Source organism: Vombatus ursinus, unplaced genomic scaffold (assembly GCF_900497805.2).
Source record: "Vombatus ursinus unplaced genomic scaffold, bare-nosed wombat genome assembly UNPS02014848.1, whole genome shotgun sequence".
Classification (NCBI taxonomy): domain Eukaryota; kingdom Metazoa; phylum Chordata; class Mammalia; order Diprotodontia; family Vombatidae; genus Vombatus; species Vombatus ursinus.
The window spans coordinates 9594076-9619859 of NW_020954626.1; the positions used below are offsets into that span (position 1 = coordinate 9594076).

General features: G+C 39.0%; 1 protein-coding gene across 1 annotated transcript in view; it reads right to left on the bottom strand.

Annotated features, from left to right (window-relative positions):
- Nucleotides 1–16183: 16183 nt before the first annotated feature.
- Nucleotides 16184–25784, bottom strand: part of ALDH1A2 (aldehyde dehydrogenase 1 family member A2) — a 67977-nt gene continuing 58376 nt past the window's right edge. The window contains exon 7 of the mRNA XM_027840805.1: nucleotides 16184–18155. Within this exon, the coding sequence (XP_027696606.1) occupies nucleotides 18083–18155 (73 nt within the window). The 3' untranslated portion in view covers nucleotides 16184–18082. The remainder of the gene's footprint in view (nucleotides 18156–25784) is intronic.

Here is a 25784-nt window from a genome sequence, read left to right on the forward strand (position 1 = left end):
CCCTGTCCTCTGGAGGGTAGACAACCATTTCCAGAGAGAGGAGGCCTGCCCATGTGTTAACTATCGCATTGGTTGAGGGTATGTCTGAGAAGAATGCTGAAAATTACATTGGAAAAACCATTAGACTTCTCTAGGTCTCTCTTCCCTCATTTGTAAAACTAAGAGGCAGATTATATCATCTCTAAGATCCCTGCTAATTCTAAATCCATAGAGCTTAAGAAAGTTGGGAACAGGTCTAAAGAGGGATATGGAGAAGAGGCTATGTTTTTTCTTTCCCCTGCAGATGTCCCAGGGCTAGCAGAGATTGAAAAAGTCTCAGAAGTTATTTTGAAAGTGATGAACACTATTGGTTCATTAAGATAGACTATGATGGAGGACTCTCACTAGGATACTCAGAGTTAACACTTCAAAAGTTACAAAGATTTAAAAACAAAAACAACTCAAGACTAGGTAGAGTTTGACTACAAGGAAGTGGTTATGAGTAAATTTAAGAAAAAATATTATAAGCGAGTCTGATGAGAAAACTAGAAATAATTGATGATAGTTAAAAAGAAAGATCAAATTTTACCTAAGTGTACATTTCTAGAGGTTGTCTAAAGCTATGGTATAGTAGAAAGGATTCAGATTCAGAAGACTTGAGTTCAAGAGCTGTTTCTGATATTTAGTGTGTGACCTCAGTAATGTCACTTAAATTTTTTGAGCCTCAGTCTGCTAATAGGTAAAGTAGGAACATATAATAATAACACCTTCCTCCCAGGGTTGTTGTGAGGATCAAATGAGATCATAAATGTACTTAGCACACTGCTTGGCTCATGGTAAATGCTACATAAATGTTAGCTATTATGATTATGATTATTATTATTCAACCCTTGTGAGGTATAGGTATATAGATAGAGTACATTATGGGTGTACTCAAGGACAACTATACCAACCCCTGCCCCTTTCTACTACCAGCTTATCTCCTTATAAATTATCTTTCTCCTGGTTTATAAGCAGTCTAGTGGGTATGCCAGAGAATATTAACAGAAATTATTAAAATTGCAGAAATTTTCTCTAATCAGCTCATCCCCAACTCTGAAACAATCCAGGGAAATCTCTTCTCCCACGAGCCCACTTCCCCTCTTCAATTTCAAGCCACAAACTTAAAGGCTTAGACAAAATCACGGTTAATAGCCACATAATTTATTAGCAGTATCAAGTAACAAAAACAAAGATAAATATTCAAAGAAGGCATAAAGGCTGTGATGAGGTTCATAGCTAGGGTCACCTCATTCTCCCCTCCTCCATACTTTTCCCAGTGGATCTGAGTTGGGTAGTGGAAGAAAGGGAATGCGATTTAAACTCTCAGTGGAAATTTTCTTAGCTCTGTGCTATGGAGGAGAAAAGGGGTGAGAGAGGGAGCTATTGACTGGACTTCATTCTCAGCAATTACCATAACTGTCCATTTGACCTAATCTAAACTCTGGTCCACAACTGCCATAACTGTCTAATTCTATCTAATTTTGGCTCCAGGCCATTCCTACCACATATTTGCCTTTTCTCCTCCTTCCCTCCCAACTGTGCACTCATCTGTACAGCTTTCATTTTTGCCTTTCCTTTATAGGACCTGAAACTTGGGGACAAGTCCTTTTTTTAAGGCCACTTGAACCCCAGACAAAATGGGCTCTCCTGAATACCCACCAATAGTTTAGTTCTAAAGATTTTCCATCTTTAGAATGTCCTCCAAAGTCTCTAACATCCTAGGGAGGTCTTCCATAGTCATTGAGATCCTGGGTCCAAGCAGCCAGGGTTACGTAGGTATAGTCATATTCACTCTAACTAGCTACCAAATTGTTGTGAGGATCAAATGGATATACCAGACATTGTTTCGGCTAGTCTATTATTAAATATATATCATTTAGAATGAATGTTATTTAATGTTGCTCTGTTTAGCTATTTTATGTATAAACACATAGATCCATTAGAGTGAGGAAGCACACGAATTTCACTCTCCTACTGCTGAAGTCTAAGAGTTTAGTGGTAATAATCCACATTATAATTATGGTGTACCAACTTGCTAGCAATAAACCATAATTGCAAGTGAAGTCACTAAGAGGAAACAATCACTTGAGAGCTGAGCTTAAAAATATATTTTAAAAAAGTGATGGAGTTGAAGAATAATTACAGATTTATGTATAAATTCAACTTTCCTAATTCCACTTTCCCTGCTCTGGCTATCTCCCTGTCCCCATTAGGAACTCAGGCACCTGGTTCCTGGATAACATTCTTGCCTCTCCTATTCTCCTCTCCCCATTGCTAACTTGGTGAGTAGGCTGAGTGGGTGGCCACCTATGTAGTGTGTTTAAAAAAAAAAAAGATACATCCTGTGACTGTTGGCTGATACATGGAATTTGTATAATTAGAAAATCATTCTTCTGGTATAAACTTTTCCCTTATTTAAAAAAAAATATTCATTATCAATCTTTTACACCTCAGTGTGAATAAGCTTAGCAAATTCCTTCCCCAAAATAAGTTTAGATAAGAAAGAAAAGGTCAGAGATGGGAGGTGTGGGCCACATAAATTTGCCGATTTTTTTCTGTCGTGATGCCAAGTCCCCACCCCAGAATCTCTAATTTTAACAAAGAAGCTTCTAGTTCCATTAAGCTAAGCCTTCTTCACTAATGAGCTAGCCACTGATGGCTCCATAATAAGTGGTCAATTGTTATCATGGTTGCATATTATATCTAATTTCATATATATATGTATATTCATACATGTACACACATATATATATATATACACATATGTGTGTATCTTTCCTCTACTATATCACAAGTTTCATGAAGGCAAGGACTGTGTCTTCTCTAAATTTTAGAACTGCCCTAAACTAGCACACGGTGTTACTCACATAGTAGGCATTTTAATAATTCTTTATCTAATTAAATTGAGTTAAAATATCTTACCCAATTGGAATTATGCTAAGAAAATGACTAAAATGTCTATCCCAGTGACAAAAATTTCTTTGATGCAGAGTTCATACCTCTCACTCTATATCCTAAAGAAGTAAACAAAAGAAAGGACCTATATACACCAAGCCATTAATAGAGACAATTTTTGTAGTAGCAAAAAATGGAAGCAAAGTAGATGCCCATCTATTGGGGAATGTCTAAACATACTGTGGGATATGAAAATAATACAGTAATATTATATCATCAGAAATGGTGAATAATGGAGAATTCAGAGAAAAATGAATTATACATGACTGATATGAACTGATACAAAGTGAAGTAAACAGAACCAAGAAAACATAAGCACACTGATTATAACAATGTAAACAGAACAATCAAACCAAAACTGAATGCTATTGTGGTAGGAGCAGCACCTGTTTCATGTCATTTGGGCTAGTTTCCCTCTAAGAGGATGGGAGGCCATTCTCATGATCATCTTTTGTTTGGCTTTCTTGCTGCCTAAAGTATAAGAGGCTTAGCCTGTGGGTGATCTGATTTTTGTTTAGTCATTTCCAACTCTTTGTGACTCCATTTGGAATTTTCTTAGTAAAGAGACTGGAGTGGTTTACCATGTCCTTCTTTAGCTCATTTTTCAGATCAGAAAACTGAGTCAGAGTTAAGTGACTTGCCCAGGGTCACACAGCTAGTAAGTGTCTGAGGCTGGATTTGAACCCAGGAAGATGAGTCTTTCTGACTCCAAGCCCAACGCTCTATCTATTTTACCACCTCCCCATGGGTAATTGATGTCAAAATAATTCTAGGGACACCTTTCTGACTTAGCATAGCTAATTGCCTTGGTAAATGAAGAGGCATAGGGGAATATCATTTTATTTGATTTTAACTAGAAATTCTATACATTCTAATCTTATTCTAAGTGAAATTGTTTTTATTGCATTTTATGGTCTATGAGGGTCTTATTGCATTCTATTTCTGAGCCTGAATCCCTGGCTTGGCCCATAATAGCTGTATAATTATAATGATCACATTTTGCTCTGCAGAAGAAAGGAGAAAATGTATCTCTTTGCAAAGTGGGTATGGATGTATAATGTAATATATACTCTCAGATCCCATTACAATGGTCATTAATTTTGTTGAATTGCTTCCCCTCCCCCTTTATATCTCTTTTTATTCTTTGTTATAAAGGATGGCTTTGGGTGTAGGGAAAGGAGGAGAGATATATTTGGAAATGAAGGTGACATAAAAACAAAAGATAATCAATATTTTTTTAAAATAGCCTTTATTCTTTGTATTGCTAGCTCTGGTTTTCTTTCAAAAGAAAGTCTTTCCCTGCAGAGATCACAGAGCAGAGACCAACAGAGCAAAGCCCACCAGGGGTGGGGAACCTGTGGCCTCAAGGCCACATGTAGCCCTCTAGGTCCTCAAGTGTGGCCCTTTGACTGAATCCAAACTTCACAGAACCAATCCCTTTAATAAAATGATTTGTTCTGTAAAACTTGGACTCGGTCAAAAGTACCTAAAGTCTAAGACCCGAAGACCTAGAAGGCCACAGGTGACTTTGAGGTCACAGACCAATTTCTGTCAGTTTGTTTGTGAGATTCTGGTGTAGAAAAGACTTTAGTGATCATGTAGTCCAACTCCATCAATTTACAGATGAGGAAACTGAGCCCCAACAAGGTTAAGTGACTTGCCCAAGGTCACACAACTATCACAAGTCTAAGTCAGAATTTGAACTCAGGTCTTCCTGACTCCAAGTCTTCATTCTAAACTCTTAGAATCCTTCTGTTCCTCCAAGTCCCAGATCAGAAGTCACTTCCTAATAGTATTTCCTAATGCCCACATTTGTTAGCACTGCCCCCCATTTCCTTATATTTATTTACATTTCCTCATTTTGTATTATTATCTGTAAGCTCTTTGCGGGCAGACGTTAATTTATTGCCTTTATCTTTGTATCCTCAGTGCCTAGCACCATGTTGGTGCATAGTAGGAGTATAGTAAAAAACAAACAAACAAACAAACAAAAACAAAACAAAACACTATAAAGGACTTGAATTTGCTTCTCCCCTAGAGCCTACCAACCCCTCTGCTTTGCACATAGCCAGTTCTTCCTTACTGTGGCATTTCTGTTTCCTAAGTTATTGCACCCTCCTTCCCAGCAGGGGACATGGTCCTATGACTCAAATCCATGTAAATTAGCCTATCTTCCAAAGCCTAAATGACCTTCCAAATAGGAAAGAATTGAATTGAGTATGGGAATCTCTCCTTTGGACAGGCTTTTAAAGGTTACCAAAACATTTCTGAATGATGTGTTGACTATAGAGGACCAAAATTATGGCTCAGTTTCCTGAAAAGAATTACTGACATGTTTATTTGTTACAGAGCCCCTGATATCAACTAGAACCAGTGGAAAATATGACAGGGATTTCCAATATGCTGCTTGGTGTGTTCGTTTATTTGTTATCTTTAAAGAAAAAAAGAATTGAATCAGAATCTAGGGTCATTGCACACTCAAGCTGAGCCCTCAGGACTGAAAAAAATCTATTATGGCTGTTTATTTTTCTGAACTTCTTAAAGTGATCAAATCATTGTGTGGACCAACTTACCAACATTAGTTTTCAAACACAACAGGTTCTACTAAAAGGAAAGTGAACTCTGAATAATTGTAAAAACCAATACTAGTCCCAGAGAACAAATAATGAAATTTCCCCCTTTTGTGTAGAGCTGAGGTAGGGACTACAGAGGCAGAATGCTGCATACTTTGTCAGATATGGACACCTTGTTGTGCAGCTATTTCAGTTGTGTCCGAATCTTCCCGACCCCATTTGGGGTTTTCTTGGCAGAGTGGTTTGCCATTTCCTTCTCCAGTTCATTTTATAGCTGACAACAACAATTACAGCTCAGGAAACTGAGGCAAACAGGGTTCAGTGACTTGCCCAGGGTCACACAGCTAGTAAATGTCTGAGGCCTGCTTTGAACTCAGGAAGATGAGTCTTCCTGATTCTAAGCCCAGTGCTCCATCTACTGTGCCATCTAGCTGCCCACTGATCTTATCAATTGTTTTTCCTTAACTGTTTTTCCTTATTAAAAAAGGAATATTTGGTTCCAATGCATGAGAGTTGTAGTGAAGAGGGGAACAGAGTATATCCAGAAATGACTGATGTAAAACCAAAAGGCATCAATAAAAATTCTTTTAAAAAACAAAGATAACAGTTTCCATGGGAATTTAATTTTTAAAAAAGGCAATTAAAAAAATGTTGGAATAGATACCTTTTTTTTCCCAATCACTGTCTAAAGTCTTTCAGCTCTAAATCCTATAATCTCACAATACTGTTTAGGTTTTGGTTTATTTTTGTTTAGGTTCATCTTATGTGAATATAAGCTTACTTTCAGCCATCACTTACAAAGTCTTACTGCTGCTACATGTTCCATTTTATAATTCTTGATAGAATAGATGTCTTTTGAGCGTTTAACTCTTCCAAGCACATTCTCTGGAAGCCTCCATAGGATGATAGTCTGCTTATTTATTCTTTTTAAAATTAAATTTCATTCTATTTTCAGATCCACATTCTCTCTTTCTCACCCTATCCTCCTGAATCTTCCACTAATTGAGAAAGCAAGAAAAACAGAACCCCTGTTACCTCTATGTATAATCAAGCAAAACAAATTACTGCATTGGCCTTGTCAAAAAAAAAAAAGTCTCATTCTGGACTCTGAGTCCATCACCTCTTTATCAGGAAGTGAATAACATGTTTTTTAACTTGAGTCCTTTGGCATTGTGGTTGGTCATTGGGTTGATTAGAGTTCCTAAGTCCTTCAAAGTTGTTTGTCTTTACAATATTGATGTTATTGTATAAATTGTTCTCCTGGTTCAGCTCACTTTACTCTGTATCGATGTAAACAAGTCTTCCTAAATTTCTCTGAAACCATAACCTTTATCATTTGTTATAGCACAATAGTATTCTTTCACATGTTCTATACTTCTAATCAAAGGAAGGGTGTCACCATATTTTAAAAAATCCATCCTCAGAACATGCTCAGATATAATTTTACATAGAAATAAAAATATTCATCTTACTAGTTCTATTCTCTTTGCCTTATGGATACACACACACACACACACACACACATACACATATACACATACATATACACACATATGTACTACATCAATAGATAAATCTTGGTCCTTTGATGTATTCCTAAATTCCTGTCCTTCTAGTGTTATAGGAGCTTACTTTGTATCTTAGAAATGGTGATAAATGAGCAAAAATATTTCTTAAAATAAAATTTTAAAATGTATTTAATAATTTAATTATCAACTTAGGGAGTTGTCATCGAGGAATTTCCTCTACCAGTGCAAACAGGTACTGTACTATAGCTTTTAATCTTAGAAATTTACCTCGAGACACTGAGAGATTAAATAATATTTGTGGAATCACACAACCAATAAATGTCAGAGGTGAGACTTTAACCCCATCTTCCCCATCCTGAGGCCAGCTCTTTACTCCTTATGAAATACTACCTCTGGATAGATAAAGGCAAAAACAAATAATAACGCCTCCTTCTCAAAGTCTTTCTTAAATCAGAGCGTTTTAGGGTCAGTACTGAGGGTTTTGTCCAGAGGACCTTAGCCCTGGGTGGGTTGATCCTGGCACCTCTTGCTTGACTGTCCTGAGCCCCTCCTTACCCCACCCTCAGGCTGAGAATATAATACAGCACACAGAGTCCAGGGTGGACATGGCCCTAGGCTCCTGGGAGAGTTGGTAAGCATTACACCTACCCCAGGGCCCCCAGGGAGAATGATCTAATTGTGTTTAACAAGTGGCATCTGGATTTTATTCAACTTTACACGAATTCAGTGTTGTTTATGAACAAACTTGAGTTGTCAACGGGAGAAAGGAACCTCGACTGTTTAACAAATAGACTTCCCCTTGCCCCAGCAGCGCTCTTGGCAAGATCAGAACTTGCTGAGGGCTCTTCAAGCAGAGTTCAGAAAGAAAAAAGGTTCTCCTATTGTCCTAGGGTTACTGGATGTGTGTGTGTGTGTGTGTGTGTGTGTGTGTGAGAGGGAGAGAGAGCGAGAGCTGCAGAGTGGTCTCTGCTCTGTCTCTTCACTCCCAGACTCCCAAAACTCTGCCCCTATGTTTAGGTCCATTTTCCATGCTACCCATAAGCAGGTTTCTGTTTTGATGTGGGTATGAAATAAGAAACTAGCTGTGTACCTTTGCAAACCAACTGGGAAAACCTTGTAAAAAAATTAGCTGACACAAGCCCACTTGATAAATAACCCCCATTCCCTGAGAAAGGAGGAGGACAGTGACTAAACTTTGCCCTTGAAAAAGATCACAAGGCCAGGCCACAAGTCCCAGCTAAGACCTTGAATGCATTAAGAAGGCTTCACTCTTTCAGTTGAGAAGGCTGGGCTGCCCTGGTTTTAGGTTCCTTCTTGCTACATAGATAAATGGCCAAAGGAAACATTATCCATGCAGTTTCACTTCAAAGGGCAAATGGCAACCTTTCGTGCCTTTCAATCTGGCCAATAACCAAGTGGAAAGTCTAAAATGTACGTGTTTAGGAAGGCGGCTTCACGCCGTTCCAGGCAGGCCTTTCCCAGGCTCTCATACCAGCCCTGTTCCATTTGATGTGCAAATGCTGTGTATGTGGGAGCCTGCGTGGCACAGACTGCCTGCCAGCAGCCTGCAATTTTCTCATACAGTCCCCCTATAGGGTCTCTAGGGAGGGACCGGGTAAAGTCTGGATACTGAACTCAGGGAAGGGGGAGTCAAGGCTTTTGAAGATGAATGCTGATTTGCTAACTTGAGACCCTGGGATGGTCTGAAGACATAGTCCCAAGGCAATAGCGGTGGCAAATTTGGGGAATCTGGGGACAAGATAGACAAGCATAAGCTTAAGAAATGGAAGACACCTAAGAGATCATCTTATCCAACTTCCTCAAGAGGAAAAGAAGACCCAGAGAGACCCCTTCATTGAATCACACCCGTTCAGTCATTCTGTAGCCTTATCCCTTTGATTGTTTTCTAATAATGAACTACCATATACATCTTCCCTTTGACTTCTAAAGTTACTTCAACTTGAAAATGTCACAGGAAAGAATCAGATCAGTGACAAAACAGAGCTTTTTGAGAGAAGTGTTTTTGAGCACAGCCATGGGCTGCTCAGAGGGACTTAATACTCTTCTGTTGCTCTCTAGTACACACATATAATGTGCACAGATATTGGCCTATGTCTTATGTATCTTCTCTTCCTATTGGACTATAAGTTCCATGGGCACAGGAACTGTTTCTTACCTAAATTTTGTATTTCTTTCTACTTAGCAGAGTCTTCCGCCCAAAAAGAAAAAAAAAAAGGTGCCACCAACTTGTTTATTGAATGAATGGTAAAAGTCTCCCTGGACATCTTGAGGAAGATTTTAGACGTTTTCTGTCCCTGAAGGACTTCGAATGAAGACTGAATGCCATAGCTGGTGTTCCTGTTCTGCTTTGGGTCGGACTAAATGGCCTCTGGAGACTCCTTCAATTTTGAGATTCTGTATCTGATATTTATGTTTAAAAGATGCCACCATAGCTGATTGGAAAGTGAACATTTCAGACAAATAATTTCATTGGCACAACATCAAACCATCAGCTCACCTGTCAAATTTAGAAGCGTTGGGTTGTGTTGCCACCCAACTCATTCGTTTTGCCACTATTTCTATGATGGGAAAGGGAATGTTGTCTGGAAACCAAAGTAATCCTCTCTTGACTTTTTTACTCCACAATTAAGACTTATAAATAGAGCAATAGAATTATAGAATCTCACAGATAGAAGGGATCTCCAAGGCCACTGAATACAATCCATACCTAAACAGGAAGCCCTTCTGTGGCCTCCCTAACAACGGGTCATCCAATCTTCACTTGAAGACCTCCACAATAGGGAATTCACTATTTTCCAGGTTAGCCCCTGCTACTTTGGGACTACTTTAATCATTAAAGTGTTTTTTTTTTCCTTTTATAAAGATGAAATGTACCTCACTGTAACTTGCACTGTAACTTGGTTCCAATTTTGTAACCTAAGAACAAGAAGATCAAATGTAACATTTTTATCCATATGCCAACCCTTCAAGTACTTGAAAGCTATTATTATATCTTCTCTAAGTTTTCTCTTCTCCAAGCTAAACAGCCCTAATACTTTCCATTCATCCTTATATGGCATACTTTTCAGTTATCTCACTAACCTGGTCGTTTTCTTCCAGACACATTCCAGCTTGTCAATGTCCTTAAAAAGTATCATCCAGAACTGGACACAATGCTCCAGAGATGGCCTGATCAAAACAGGGTACAACAAGACTCTCTACTCGCTCCTTTAATGAGATATATTCACATAATAAGGAAAACAGCTAGTTCTTTTGCTCTAGATTTGATAATTCCCAGTATACTTGAGCTAAAAGAGTTAACAATGCTTTGATTCCCAGTTCACCCAATAGCACTGTCCCACGGAGGACAGATGGACACATTATTAGGTAGAAGTATAAAGAAGTCACCATTTTCTACTGGTATTTCTGAACCAGGATGGTCTATCAGGGGTGGGGAACCTGCCGCCTCAAGGTGGCCCTCTAGGTCCTCAAGTGTGGCCCACACTTGAGGATCTAGAGGGTCACATGTAGCTTTGAGGCCGCAGGTTCCCCACCCCTGATAGATGACCATAGATAAAACCCAAACAAACTGATCCCTGGAACCTCATTCTGCCCCTCAAACCTGCAGGAATAGCCTGGTCCTTGTTAGCCATTTACTCAAATTCCAATCATCTTTAAAGGCTTTAGTCAAAGTCCTACCTCCTTCATGAAATTTTCCCTGAGCATGCTGGTCCCTGCTGATCTCTCACTTTTCTGAACATCTAGAAGAAGTATTGTTATTGATGATCCTGTTGTTCGGTCAATAAGTTGTGTCTGATTCTTTGTGACCCCTCGGACCATACCATCCATGAGGTTTTCTTGGCAAAGATACTAGAGTGACTTGCTATTTCCTTCTTCGGTGGATTAAGGCAAATAGAGGTTAAGTGTCTTGCCCGGGATCACACAGCTAAATAAGTGTCCAAGGCTAGATTTGAACTCAAGTCTTCCTGACTCTAGGCCTAGAGCTCTATCCATTGCAGGACTTCCAGGAACCAAGATGGCGGGAGTAAGCAGTAAATTGCTATAACTCTCCCATACTTACCTCTGAACAACCATAAAATAGAGCCCCCAAACAAATCCTGGAAACCAGCAAAAAGATAGGGTGAAACAATCTTTTAGCCCATGAAACTGGGAAGATCAGCAAGAAAGGTCCATCTCACTAGGGTAAAAAGGGAGCATAGTTCAGGACAGGAAGTATCCAAGAAAACCAGGAGCAACCCCCACTCCAGGAAACCAGTGGGAGATCCTGAGCCCCAGTGTGGTGGAGCAGGCAAATGCCAACACCAAGGACCTCCCCCCCACCTCCATGTGCCTCAGTGTAGCCAGGGAAACTGGCCTCCTCCAGCTCTGAGAACTACCACATGCTTTAGTAGCCCTGGGCAAATAGACATTCTCCAGCCAGATGAGAAAGTAGGCTAGACCTCCATGTGTTTCAGGGTAGCCCTGGGCCAACAGGTATCCACTGCTTATATCTCAACTGTTTGATGTATACCAATCTTGACTCCAACTTAAATGAGAAGCCCTTTGAAGGCAAGTATCATGTCCTATGCTTTTCTTTATTTCTCAGAGTGTTTTCACAGTACTAAGCACAGACTAGGAGCTCAGTGTTTGCCATTTGAGTCTTTTATGTCTTTGGGTTTGTTTCCTTGAGGTAACCTTCCTAATCCCTGAGGTACCATGGTAGCTAAAGCAGCATTCATTGAACAGCATATTACAAGTATGTGTAGTATAGGGGAAATTGATATTGATGATTTTTGGAAGGATAGTGACTGCTGCTTGCCATCCTTAGCCAGTGGTCCAGATTTAAATTCTGAGCCCTCAAAATTTAATTTCAGAATCCAATAAACATCTCCAATGAAGAATGATCTCTTCTGCTTATAGTCCCTTACAATGAGGGATGCAGACTGTGGCACAGTGGATAGAATGCTCAAACTGGAGTCAGGAAGGCTCGGGCTCATATATTACCCCTGACACTTACCAGCTGGGTGAATCACTCAAGCATTCTAAGCCTGAGTTGCATCATCTGTAAAATGAGAATGGTTGACTATATGGTCCATAAGGCCCCTTCCTGTTCTAAATATATGTTCCTATGATGTATAAAAGGTTCAAGGGACATAGTTTCTGGGTAATCATTTTATTAATCATTCTAACATATAATTAATAAAAGGGGTCAGTGGCACTTTCAAATGCCAAAGATTCCCCCATGGGATCCATTTATTGCTTATATGCTCTTGGAAGAGTGGATGTTCCTGAGAGTGGCAGTTGACTCTGATTGATTAACAATTAATGAGAAGAATGAATATTATAATGAGAGGTGGACCTATTGTAATGAGGGCTGAGGAACGTGACTGATCACTTAATCTTGGACAAAGAGACTTTTTTCTTAGGCAGACTACTCACACCTAGGGCAATCTGGACAAAAGGGAGTCCACCTCTGTTCAATCCTGTGATCCCCAATCTCTTCAACTCCACTGTTACCTCCTCTTTAATATGCATAGTTTACGCCTTTATACACTTTGGGATTTATAATGCACTTTGCATATATTATCTTATTTAATTCTTCTGAGAATCCCCCATGGAATAGGAAGTGTAACTATTGCTTTGCCAACATAGATAAGAAAATTGAGTCTTTGAGAAATAAAGTGACTGGTTTAAGGTCATGCGGCAAGTAAATGACAGATCCAATCCTCCTGATGCCAGATCTAGTGCTCTCTCCATTGTACCATACTATCTTTCTCAAACCTCTCTTTTTGCTTGCCTCCTATGTTACAATCCTCCTATTTTCTTTTACTATATCCTCTCTGTTTTCTTTGTTCATTCTTCTTTCTCCTCAACTCAACAAAAACAACAACAACAATACAATAATGGCATATATATATATAATATGTACAACAATAATACAAGTGAGGTAAAATGTCTTGTGTTGTTTGCTATTGTTTCATGCATTCAATTGTCTTCCCCTTGAGAACAGTGATTATGCGTCATACTTCTATATTCTTGTTATTGTTCAGTTGTTTCAGTCATGTCTGACTCTTCTTGACCCCATTTGGGGTTTTGTTGGCAAACATACTGGAGTAGTTCACCATTTCCTTCTCCAGCTCATTTTGCAGGTGAGGAAACTGAGGCAAATAGAGTTAAATAACTTGCCCAGGGTCACACAGCTAGTAAGTGTCTGAAGCCAGATTTGAACTTGGGGAGATGTCTTCCTGACTCCAGGTGTGGCACTCTATCCACTGCTTATTCTATATAGCTCTATTCTATATAGCTCCATATTCTCCTAACTGAGTCATGTTCTTTTTTTTTTTTAAGATGAGCAACAGAAAACTAAACATTCAAGCAACAGTTTAACTTGATTTTTGGTAAGACTAACCTGTACATTTTTGCTTGGTTTTCTACTATTCAGAATGCATGGTATGGTTGTCTGTTCATGACTTTAAAAAATATTAAAAAGAACATTTGTGACAAAACCTGCTCCTAACCCTCTCCTCCTGTTCCCCACTATCCTGGGACTGAGTATCATTTACAAATGGTCCTTGCAGCTGACAAATTTGGGCTCTGCCTGGCTATAGGATTTGAAAATGTGTTTTCATTCCCTTCAATTGCACTGGAGTTTGTCCATGAAAGAATTACTGGAGTTTGCTCTCCTTCTGCCCAAGGGGAACCAAGCCCACACAAACTAATCATAAAGATCAGAGGCTGGGGAATGTGGAGTACTAAGTTTAAATACAAAGAGTTTACACTAAGAGGCAATGTGTCCTGATGGTTAGAACACTGGGAAAGTGTTGGTTCCAATCTTGGGTCTGTCACCACCTTGCAATATCATTTGTAATCATTGAACTCCTCTGTTGTTTATTTCTACGTGGCCAAAGTTTGGAGGATAAGTATCCTTTTCCTCCTTGATTTTCTAGGGATGTGCAAATACTGTGTGAATAGAAGTGAAACACCCTCAACATGAAAACGTTCTGGGACTCTCAGAGAAAAGGTGCAGGTATAGACATTTTTGAGGTGAAGAGTAAGTAGGATGCTGTTATGTTATGTCATGTGTTATGTCATGTGTTAGCCATTAGTGACTTCTGTAAAGTTTTCATCATTACTTTTATGTGAAGTGACATCTCAGTATCTCAGATTTAATATGTATCTTGGTGGGCTCAGGGAAAAGATACATCTTTGATTGTTTTGAAGAAATAAGACAGTCTGGTGGCTTCTTTAAAAAAGGAACCAGCGCTTCCTTTCCACTGGCTCCACCATAATGCAGCGAGTTGCCAAAATGACGAACACAAAAGGAAAAAGGAGAGGGACACAATACATGTTTTCTAGGCCCTTTCGAAAACATGGTGTTGTCCCTCTGGCTAGGTGTATGTGAATATACAAGAAAGGTGATATTGTAGATATCAAGGATATGGGCACAGTTCAGCAAGGAATGTCCTGCAAATGTTACCATGGCAAGACTGGATGGGTCTATAATGTTTCTCAACATATTGCAGGCATTGTTGTAAACAAAAGAGGTTAAGGGTAAGATTCTAGCAAAGAGAATTAATGTGCGTATTGAGCATACTAAGCATTCTAAGAGCAAAGATAACTTCCTGAAGCAGGTAAAGGAAAATGATCAGAAGAAGAAGGAAGTCAAAGAAAAAGTCGCTTGGGTTCTACTGAAGCACCAGCCTGCAATGGCAAGAAACCTGAGCTGTTGGAACCTATCCCCTACGAATTCATGGCATAAATGACTGTAAAACAAAAACAATAAAAAATTCTTGGGTTAAAAAATATTTTTAAAAATGAAAAAGGAACTAGCAAACTCCTCCATTTCCCCTCCACATATCCCATTGTCTAGGGACTAGATGTACATAGGAAACATTATTTTAAATGATGGCATTTTCCAGAGAGCTTCAAAATAGCAGCTCTGTGCCCCCTCTTTCTGAGAGCTTAGTCTTCTGAATACAGGCAGAATGAAGAATAGCCCCAATCTGTCCAGGCTCTAGTGTGCCTTTCTTTAGGACCTGATTTATTCATCTTTGTGCTGTCTCAAGTCCTGTACTTGCCTACAAGCAGCTCAGCCCCTTGGTGACTGGACTCAGTGTCATTCACTCAGAGGGCAAGTCATCAGACGCTTATATCACTTGACCAGGACTTGAATTGGGATGGGGCAGGTTGAAAGGATGTGTCTTATAGGACCAAAAGGCAGGAACTCCCCTGTAACAAGTAGGCTCTGAGACCACAGGGTGAGAAGAAGAATCTAACTGAGAAGCATGGTCACATTTTTTCATGGTCACAGCTGCAATAATATTACAACACATCTCTGGCCGTTGTCTCCATTCACTTTGGTACACTGTTTTAAAAAATCAAACTACTTGCGAACAACCTCATAAGTACAACTCTGCTCTTTCTGCCTAGCCCATGTTTACAGGAACTTGGCAGTGCTACAGCCTGACCCACTGATAATTTTAGTCTCATTTATGGTTCAAGTTGAGGCTGAGTTTTGATAGAAAACTTCATAGGAAATATGTCACACAGTTATATTGGTTTGCCACATATAGCCATGCACACAGGAACATATACATGTAAACACACAAAGATAGTACCCATACACACATATATAAATATATATAAAGCACATACAAAGGTATATACACAAAAGTGTATATACATATACACACACACAAGTTCATATATACAAATGCACCAAAGATACATACATATACACATATGCATATAATAGATGTGTATTGTACAGAAATATACACACCTATGTGTATATGCACACATATACCTACATGTATAATAGATGTGTATTGTACAAATATATATACACATATGTATATATATATATAGATATGCATATACATCTAATACATGGGTATTATACAGATATGTACACACATGTGAAAATGAAGTCAGGAAAGAAAGGATCTTGGCAACACTCATAAGTTTCTGTAAAAAACAGTATATTCCCAAACTTAGTTAATGGTGATTGCAAAGACAGCTGCTGAGCTGAGAAACCAAGCGATGACCCAAACTGACTCAGAATAACGCACAGGCACACAAACACAGCCAAATGATCCCAAGGAGTACACAATATAAATGCTTTATTGCTAGCACAGAAGTTTTCTTTTTAAGTAAATTAAAAGAAATAAATCTCCCTTTTCACATTCTCTATCTCAGTTCAAAGACAACAAGTTGGTTAGTGGATGTTTTTGCTCAGACATACACTACAGTAGTAGGAGAGCATGACATTCAATTGAAGAACTCAGAAATAGGGTGTTTTGTCTTGGGACCAGGGTTTGTAAATGCACTGTAATCTGCAAAGAACAGCAAATACAGATGGCTCGAAAATATCCACGAAGAGACGATAATTATAAATAGAAGACTGGTATGGTTTGGAAGCAGAAAACTGTTATATAGAAGGCTATGTGTGTGTGTGTGTGTGTGTACATATATATATATACATATATATATACATATATACATACATATATATATACATATATATATGTATGTATATATACATATACTGCCCATTATTCCACATACTCTAGGCTAGGCTTGGCACTTTTAAATAAATGTTGTTCTTCATCAAGATGAGAGATGGGAATGGATGTTGCAGCTGGTAATGAAAAAGGGGAGAAAAAGGGGGGAAAGGCAGCTAACACTGTCCACGTAGAACCTGCTGTTTGTTACACTGGGAAGTAGGAGGGGAATGGGTATTTCAGAGGGGACAGGAGCAGGGCCTTTTTAATGCTTCCCACATTGCAGACCCAAACCTTACTGGAAGGCAAGGTCAAGTAGAAAATGCCAGGGCACAAACCCAATGGGAGTGATGTTGGCAACAATAAGCTGCTGAAGGTGGCATGCTGGAATGTTTAGAAGGGAAACTTTAGGGCTTGGCCATACAACTTGCCAGGTTTGTCTGTTTCCAGTGAATCCGGATCATGGCAGGTTTCAATGGACCAAAGTCACACTTGTTTCACTTGAGGGCAACAGGTTGGTGGGCACAGGAGCTGAGGAGCCCATAGACTCCAAAATTATAGATCATTAATTTTTAAAAACCATTGACACAAAAAAAGGAACTCAATTATTTCTGCTAAGTATCTGATATCATCTTTTCTTGTACCCCTAAACCTGCACGTTATTATTATTTTTGGTCTGGCTTTAAAAAAAAAAAAGGATGTTTTTCTTAAAACATCTTAGCCATCTAAGCAAACAAATTCAACAACAGAAGAAAAAAAAAACACCAGAAGCTCAGAAGCTTGTGAACTATCCATGCTGCCTGCCCGATTGGCATCTCCCTGATGTCTATCTCCTATTGCATGATGGTTAGAAAGAAAACCAGGGAAAGTCAGGAATATCATGATTTCTGGCTTCTTAATACATCTGCAGTATACCAGCTCTTGGCATTTCTAGTCTGGTCTGGCTCTAACTAAAACCATTTCATGTTTCACTTTGAAGAAATGGATAACATGAAACGGTAATTTGGCTGCAAAACCTTGGAAAATTGTTCCCGGCCCAAACATCTGCCCCAAATGAGCTTAGCTAAGGAGCTCTTCTTGGGGGAGGGGAAGGTAGTAGGGGGTAGAGGGGGGAGAGAAGAGAAGAAAAAGAATGAAGGAAATGAAAAAGGTCACCATTCCTCAAGAAGAAAGCCCTTTGGACATCAAATGAAACAGTTCCCCAACTTGACCCCAGGTTCTAGGAAGGGAAGCTGAATGTGTTTGATGGCCACAAGTCTTAACCCTTGTTCTATTTTCCCTCATTATTTGGTAATACTAAAGTGGTTTCTCACAGAGTGCCAGTCAACCTGACACAGTTGGTTTGCTTTACATATGCATTGAATTGCCTGGCATATAGGTTATCATTTAAATTCTTAAATAAAGACTGTGTAACACTTTGTATTCCTGAGTGCTGGGCCCCACAGAGAACATTGAGGGGGCCTGACACAGGCTGGTCGGCCCCCTTTCTTCCTTGCCCTTCTTAGGAGTTCTTTTGGGGAATCTTTATTGTCACTGTCTTGACTTCTGAGTACTCTCGCAAACCACATTCTCCCCTAGAAAAGAGAAAAGAGAGAAAAGAGAGGTCAGATTCTAAGGGTCTAGCCATTCCAGCAGTTCTTACTCTCTGTGAGGCAGGGGCTTACTAATCCTCCCTAAAACCCATAAGTCATTAACTTTGATATTTCTATATGATGGCTCCTTAGACATCATCATCACACCTTTTCTCTCAGTCAGGTATTCTTAACATAGGGTCTATGAACTCCTCAAAGGATTCATGAATGGATTTTAGGGGGTTTGTGAACTCAGATAAGGAGAAAAATATCTTTATTTTCATTAGCCTCTAACTAGAATTTATCATTTCCTTCAATTATGAATTTAAAAAAATTATGCTGTAAAGGGGTCTGTGAGTTTCACTAGACTCCCAAAGGGGCTCATGATACACAAAAAAAATGTCAAAACTTCTGCCTGAAGGCAACTCCAAAGACATGATTTCATTGATCTTCATGGGTTTTTAGTTTGTGTTTCTATCCTTAATTTTAAAAAAAAATTTAGAAAATCATTTATATCTTAACACTTTACTGAAGTAACAAGAGACAGAACTCCTATCCTCAGACCCGAAGACTAAGGCCCAAGGAAATGACATGATTAGCTTAATGTCATATCAGTCAATGCTGGACCTCCAGATATCCAGCTAACTAATGCTTCTTTGTGGATAATAGTGCACTTTTCATACCTAAAATGCTGTTCCTCTTATCACATTCTGTTGCTCTATACCTCGAGAAACCTATCTTTCATTGTGAAAAGCTATTTTTATCTGCTTCTGTTAAGTATTGTATAAAGTGTGCTTTTGATAAAAAATGGATGAGGTTCCCAAGCCAAGATCGACAAAGCAGAAGCAGTTCTCTATTCCTTTTCTTGATACATAGTAAGCACTTAATAAATGCTTATTAATTATTTGATCAATGGGATGTTTGGAAAGATGACTTCATCAGTGTACATGCTCCTACCATTGAGGAAGATGAAGACTCCATTGCATTTTGTTAATTGGTGGGGTCAAACAAACACAAAAAAGTCAATGAGTAGCTCACTTGAGTGAAAGTCTTTCTGCCCTGTGCTCTCTTGGTTCTTGACTGAGTGACCTGCTGGACCTCACCAGGCTGAGGCCTCTCCAGCTTGGTGTGACCAACCAGAGCTTGTGATTCATTGACATAGCCCTCAAAGACCCAAGAGTAACCTCTATATCACAATGAGGTGTCTGAGCAGGACTTTAATTGCTACATGGATTAAAGGAATAGGAATGAATATCAAAAGGCAGAGCTTGGAAGAGCACAAACTTGAGGCCCAAGTCATCTGAAAGTTCAGTTTATTGGGCAGTAGACATCAACCTTTAATTCATTCCTTTATTCACAGTACTCATTGGAAGAGCAAATACAGAAGCTGAAGCTTAAATATTTTGGCCACATACTGAGAAGATAGGATGCATTGGAAAGACCCTACGTTGGGAAAAATTGAAGGAAAAAGGAAAAGGGAATAGCAGAAGATGAGATAGATAAACAGTGTCACAGAAACAATGAACATGAATGTGGACAGACTTTGGGAGATAGCGGACCAAAGAAAGGTCTGGTGTGCCATGGTCCATGGGGTCACAAAGAGTCGGACATGACTGAATGAATGAGCAACAACAAAAGACATCAGCCTCACAGAGCTGTTGGAGAATCAAGGAAGAGTGAACAAATAAAAGAAGGTAAGGAGACAAACATTGTAACTCTGTCCCTGGGAGCATCGGGGTTTTCTTTCCCTTCTTTCTGCTGTCCAGTTCATACAGATCTCTAATATCAATCAACAAGTACTTATTAAGTTCCTACTATGTGCCAGCTAGGTGGTGCAGTGGAAAGAGTGCTGGGCCTGGAATCAGGAAGATTCATCTTCTTTGGGTTCAAATCTGGCCTCAGACACTTACTAGCTATGTGACCCAGAGCAAGTCACTTAACCCTGTTTGCCTCAGTTTCCTCATCTGTAAAATGAGCTGGAGAAGGAAATAACAAACCACTCCAATATCTTTGCCAAGAAAAACCCAAATGGGGTTACAAAGAGTTGGACAAGACTGAAACGACTGAACAACAGCATGTTCCAGGACCCATGCTAGATACTAGGAATACAAAGACAAAGAATGAAATAATCCATATTCACAAAGATAGATAGATAGATGATAGATGGATAGATGATATATAGATAGATGATAGATAGATAGATGATGGATAGATGATAGATAGATAGATGATAGATGATAGATAGATGATATATAGATAAATAGACAATAGATGATAGATAGATAAATAGATGATAGATAGATAAATAGATAGATGATAGATAGATAAATAGATAGATGATAGATAGATAGATAGATAGATATACACCTGTTGTCTCCCCCAGGTAAGCTCTTTGTGAGTAGGGATTATTTAATTCATCTCCATATCTTTGTATATGTAACTATATGCATATATAGCATAAATATAAAATTAATAGGTACAAATATGTACAAAGTAGTTAAATACAAGGTAGTTTGAGAAGAAGGATATTAGTAGTTGAGAGGATCAGGTGAGCTTTCCCAGGGAATTAGCTTCATGTGATGACCAATTCTGGAAGAGGTGCAGACGACAAACTTTCCAGAAAGGAAAACATGCCCTTCTTAGGAGTTCATTATGAGAATATTTACTATTACAGCCTTCGCTTCTGTGAACTAAGTATTCTTCTGAGTACCCTGCAGCAATGTGTTGTAACCAATATATGGAAATATTTTGGTGTGTCATCAAGGCTGGTTGCTGTATCTCTCTCTTTTTCTCGCTTCTATCTCTCTCTCTTCTTCTTCTTTTGCCTAACTGTCCTCATACTATTTTCCTCCTCTCTCTTTCCTCATTATCTTAGGTAAGCATGGCTCAATTTTTAGGGCACTGGACTAAAAATCAGAAGACCTGAGTTCAAATCTCACCTCAGATACTAACTATATGACCCTGAGCAAGTAACTTCACTGCTCTGTGTCTCAGTTTCCTCAATTGTAAAATGAGGGGATTGGACTCTAAGAGTCCTGCTTGCTTTAAATCTATGGTTCTATATTCTTTTAAAGGCTCATCCCTTCTCCCTTCTCTATGACACAGCCCCTATCTCCTCAGCAACCATAGCTACTGAAGTCCTGAAAATTCTCATCACCAAAGTCCTTAGCCTTTCAAATGGTTCAACATAATAAATTGATATGGTTTTATCAGTGGAAATGATACTACCATCTGCTTTGTTGCTGCACCTCTAAGGATCACTGGGCCTTTCTATCTGACTTGTAGCCAATACTAATTACCTGTATGTGTTGTAGCCTGCATTAGAATGTAATCTTCTCGACAGCAGAGAAACTCTTGCTTTTGTATTTACTATATCCAGTGCTTTGCATATGGAAAACAGTTGATAAGTGCTTTTTTACTCATTTATTCATTCATTCACTCACTCATTCATTCATATTTTGATTAAAATGGGGCATTTACTTTAAGCAGTGTATCCTGAGTGAGCAGCCATGTTACCTGAACTCTTTCTACTGGAATCCATTACCCATTCAAACTCTGGATTCTTTGGATACTGAGGATAACTGAGTTAAGTGAACCTCTGGGGTATCAGACCATGCATGGGCAACTATCTGGGCCTCTGTTTCCTCAATGGAAAACAACGGTCTTGAATGGGATGATTTCTAAGGTTTCCTCAATTTCCTCGAAACTAGGGTTAATTTCCTTATTTGTATCTCTAATCCTTGGCATAATAAGTGCTTAATAAATGCCCATTAATTGACTGATATCCTAGTATTCCATGAATTATTCTGAAGAAAGAGCTGAAAAAAACGAGTCAGAATGGCATTGCTTATGCACGTCACTATCTATTGTCCTAGAAGTGGACAGTGAAAATTCAGGGTAGACTTATTCACTTAAACTGCTCACTCATTAGTGCTGTCCAGGCTGGGAGACAGATTATTACGAGCTGAACTCTGGCTCCCTTTGGAGTCTTTCCTGCCCTCAGGCCATTGTGAATATGCCTCACCATCATGGACTTCATGTGCCTGTTTGGAGCTAGGTCACTCCCTTCTTATTTCCTGATTTTTGCACGCACTTGGGGCAGATCCCTGCACTGGGCTCTCCTCTCCCTGTCAGTGTCCTAATCCAGTCTCTATGAAGCCTAAAGGAGGCTAATAAGGCCCTTTGTCTTGCTAGAAATTTGGTTTTGAGTTTGACCATTACATTTCCATCACATGTGAACTGTATCAAAGCAAACCCAAACCAAACAAAAGCATTCACCTCAGAAAACAGCACTGTGGTTCTTCCGAGCTCCCATTATCTCTGGCATTGTTTTTCAGATCCAGTCTTGTCTGGAGAAGGGGTTAGACTAACCTCTAATATTAAAATAACCACTGGCCCAAGTATCTAGATATTAGTAGAATCACACAGTAGGTCTGAATCAGGAGTTCTTGACCTAGCATCTGTGAACTTTCAAAAATATCTATTTTGGTGATTGCATTTCAAAATGATTGGTTTCCTTTTTATTTTATGTATTTAAAACCATTATTCTGAGGCTTCACCAGACTGCTAAAGGGACCTATGTCATGAAAAAGTTAAGCATCCCTGAACCAAATACATGCTAATAACAATTATAATATATTATTGTTATTGTAGCTTGATAGTTAGAATTTATATAATGTTTTAAGCTTTGCAAAGCTTAAAACATAACTTTACATAAGTTAATCTCATTTGATTTTTTTGTTTGCTTGGCAATGCGGTTAAGTGACTTGTCCAGGGTCACAGCTAGTGAGTGTTAACTGTCTAAGGCCGGATTTGAACTCAGGTCCTCCTGACTCAAGGTCCGGTGCTCTATCCACTGCATCACCTAGCTGCCCAAATCATTTGGTCTTTTTGAAATAAAAAACTTACATGGCATAGTGGAAAGAGCACTGGATTAGGAATGAGGAGACTTAGGTGAAATGTGATTCCCTCTCTAACTGTGTGACCTTACTTAAGTTAGTAAGCTTTTCTGGGCTTCAGTTCCATTATCCTTAAAATGTAGGGATTGAAACAAAGCTTGTCTAGGGTCCCTTAGGGTTCTAGCATACTATGATTATTTGGACCAGTTTATTATGTAGTTTCCTCATTTTGTTCTAAGCCCTGTATCTTCCAAATCCACTTCAATATTCTAATATTTCAAGAATCTATGACTTCACTGGGACGGGTGCGTCCTCCAACATTACACATTGCAACTCTCCAAAACCTCAACAGACAGTTTTCAAGAGTTGTTAGGGAGGAAAAAAAATCATCCCTTTATGGCCAGCTTTCTGGTAATGAGCCTCTATGAGTTTAACTAGGCAGGTCTTTGACTATAAGACAGAGTCTGTCAATGGACCAGTCGATACTTAAAGCCTTTCCAACTGAGGAGAAATGGATTCCTGCTAGACTTGTTTTGCCACAGAATTTAACCAGACAATGAATTTCTCCCAAGGAGTTCTAACTTTTAAGAACAAGGTTTTGGCCAGGAGTTGTGGCTCACGCCTACGGTTCCTGCAACTGAAATTAAGCATGAATGGCCACAGCACTTATGTACCATAGGCATAACTTTTGAGAACCCAGGCTTATCTTCACAACATGAATGACATATTGGAGGAAGACTTCAGAGGCATAAACTCATTGATCCATAGAAGGTGGGAGAAGTAAGAGAAAGAATTTAAATTGGATTGACAGTTTATCACAATGCAATAACATAGAAACTCATATTTATATAGTGTTTTAAGGTTTACAAAACACTGTCCTTACAATAAAGAGCTGTTGAAGTAAGAATTATAATATTTTACTATCCTTATTTTGCAGATGAGGACATTAAGGCAAACAGAGGTTAGGGACTTGCCCAGGGTCACACAACCAGCAAGTGTCTATGGCCAGATTTGAACTCAGATCTTCCTGACTCCAGGTACAGTGCTCTATCTAGTGTGCCACCTGGCCTCCTCCTGTAAAGTAGGAGTACTGATATTTTATAATCCTATTTCACAGAAGAAAAAACAGAAGCTCAGCAAAATTAAGTGACCTACCCAAGGTCACACAGCTATAATGTGATAGAGTCAGGATTCTAATCCAGTTCTCCTGACTCCAAGTTCAGAACTTTTTCCACTATAGTCTAGGGAGTTCTTAACCTGCAGTTTGTGGTCTTTTAAAAAATTTTTTTGCTAGTTGTATTTCAGTGTAAGTGGTTCACTGTTAAAGGGTTCCAGGACACAAAAAAATTTTAAAAAGTTTTGCACTATGCTGTGTCTACACAAGCCAAATGAAGTGGAAGGCTGCGGCAATTAATCAGATTAACCAAATACATACTCTCTCTCTGTCTTGTCTCTCCTCTCTGTTTCTGTCTGTCTCTGTCTCTGTCTCTATCTCTGTCTCTCTGTCTCTGTCTGTCTGTCTGTCTCTCTCTCTCTCTTTTTCCTGACTCTATCTTACCCAGGCCAGAAATGTAGCAGCCACTCATGGCCAACCCCAATACTAATCAGCAAAGAAGCTTTAACATGGTCTGTTTTTCCAACCTGAACTTGTTTGGCTCTCCTTAGGCAGCCTTGTGGCCCTCAGGTCCTGGGAGTTCCCCATATTAGTGCCAAACTAAATATGGACACCCTACAAACTTTAGTCTTACTGCAACTCAAAACTCCTAATTTCAAGGAATCTACCAGTTCCAGGCTCCCAAGTACTTCCTAATACAGGCATGAGCTACCATTCCTGACCAAAACCTTGCTCTTAAGGGAAAGTTTTCTTAGAAGAAATTCACTGTCTGGTTAAATTCTGTGGTAATACAAATCTAGCAGGAGTCCATCACTACGAGAAGGCAGACACATGGCTAGTGACCTTTCCCAAAAGGGAAGTCTTCATAGGGAGGTCTTCATGATTATTCAAAGGCCAAAATTATACTTTGAGCCCAAATGTCCTACTTCTCACCCCAGTCCTGATTGTACTTGTTATGATGAGTCAATCTTGGTATTAAGTTACCAGAGACTTAGGTAGGTACAACTCTACAGGTTTGTAATGGTTTAACTGCTTTTCAGAAGCCAATTTAGGATTTTGGCAGACAAAGCCATTTTCACAACTATAGACTTGAAGTAAGTGTCCAATTCCCTTTTGTGTGTACTTGCCACTCCATTTTATCTCCACTAAAATTACTTTCATAATGCATCTCATTTTCAAACTGTGGTTCATTAGTTTTTAAACTGTCAAGACATACTTCCAGCATGTCATGGTGGATTAAAAAAAAGCATCAAAGTTGGAATCACAAGATCTTGTTTTAAAGTCTGATTCTGTTACTTAGGTGACTTTTCTCAAGTTACTCTACCCCACTGAGCCTCAGTTTCCTCATCTGCAAAATAAGGGCTTTAGACTAGATCAGAGGTGTGAAACATGCAGCCAGTAGCTGAGGTGGCCTGAATCAGATTAAAATGTGATTGAGAAATACCTAACCAAATAAACGAAAATACAATAAAGCATTTTTTAAAAATTACATTTTAAATTAAGTCAACATGAGGCACACAGGGATCCTTATGTATGGGTAAATAGCCCTTGTTTCTTTTAAGTTTGGCACCTTTGAACTAGATGACTTATAGGTCATTATATATATATATATATATATAT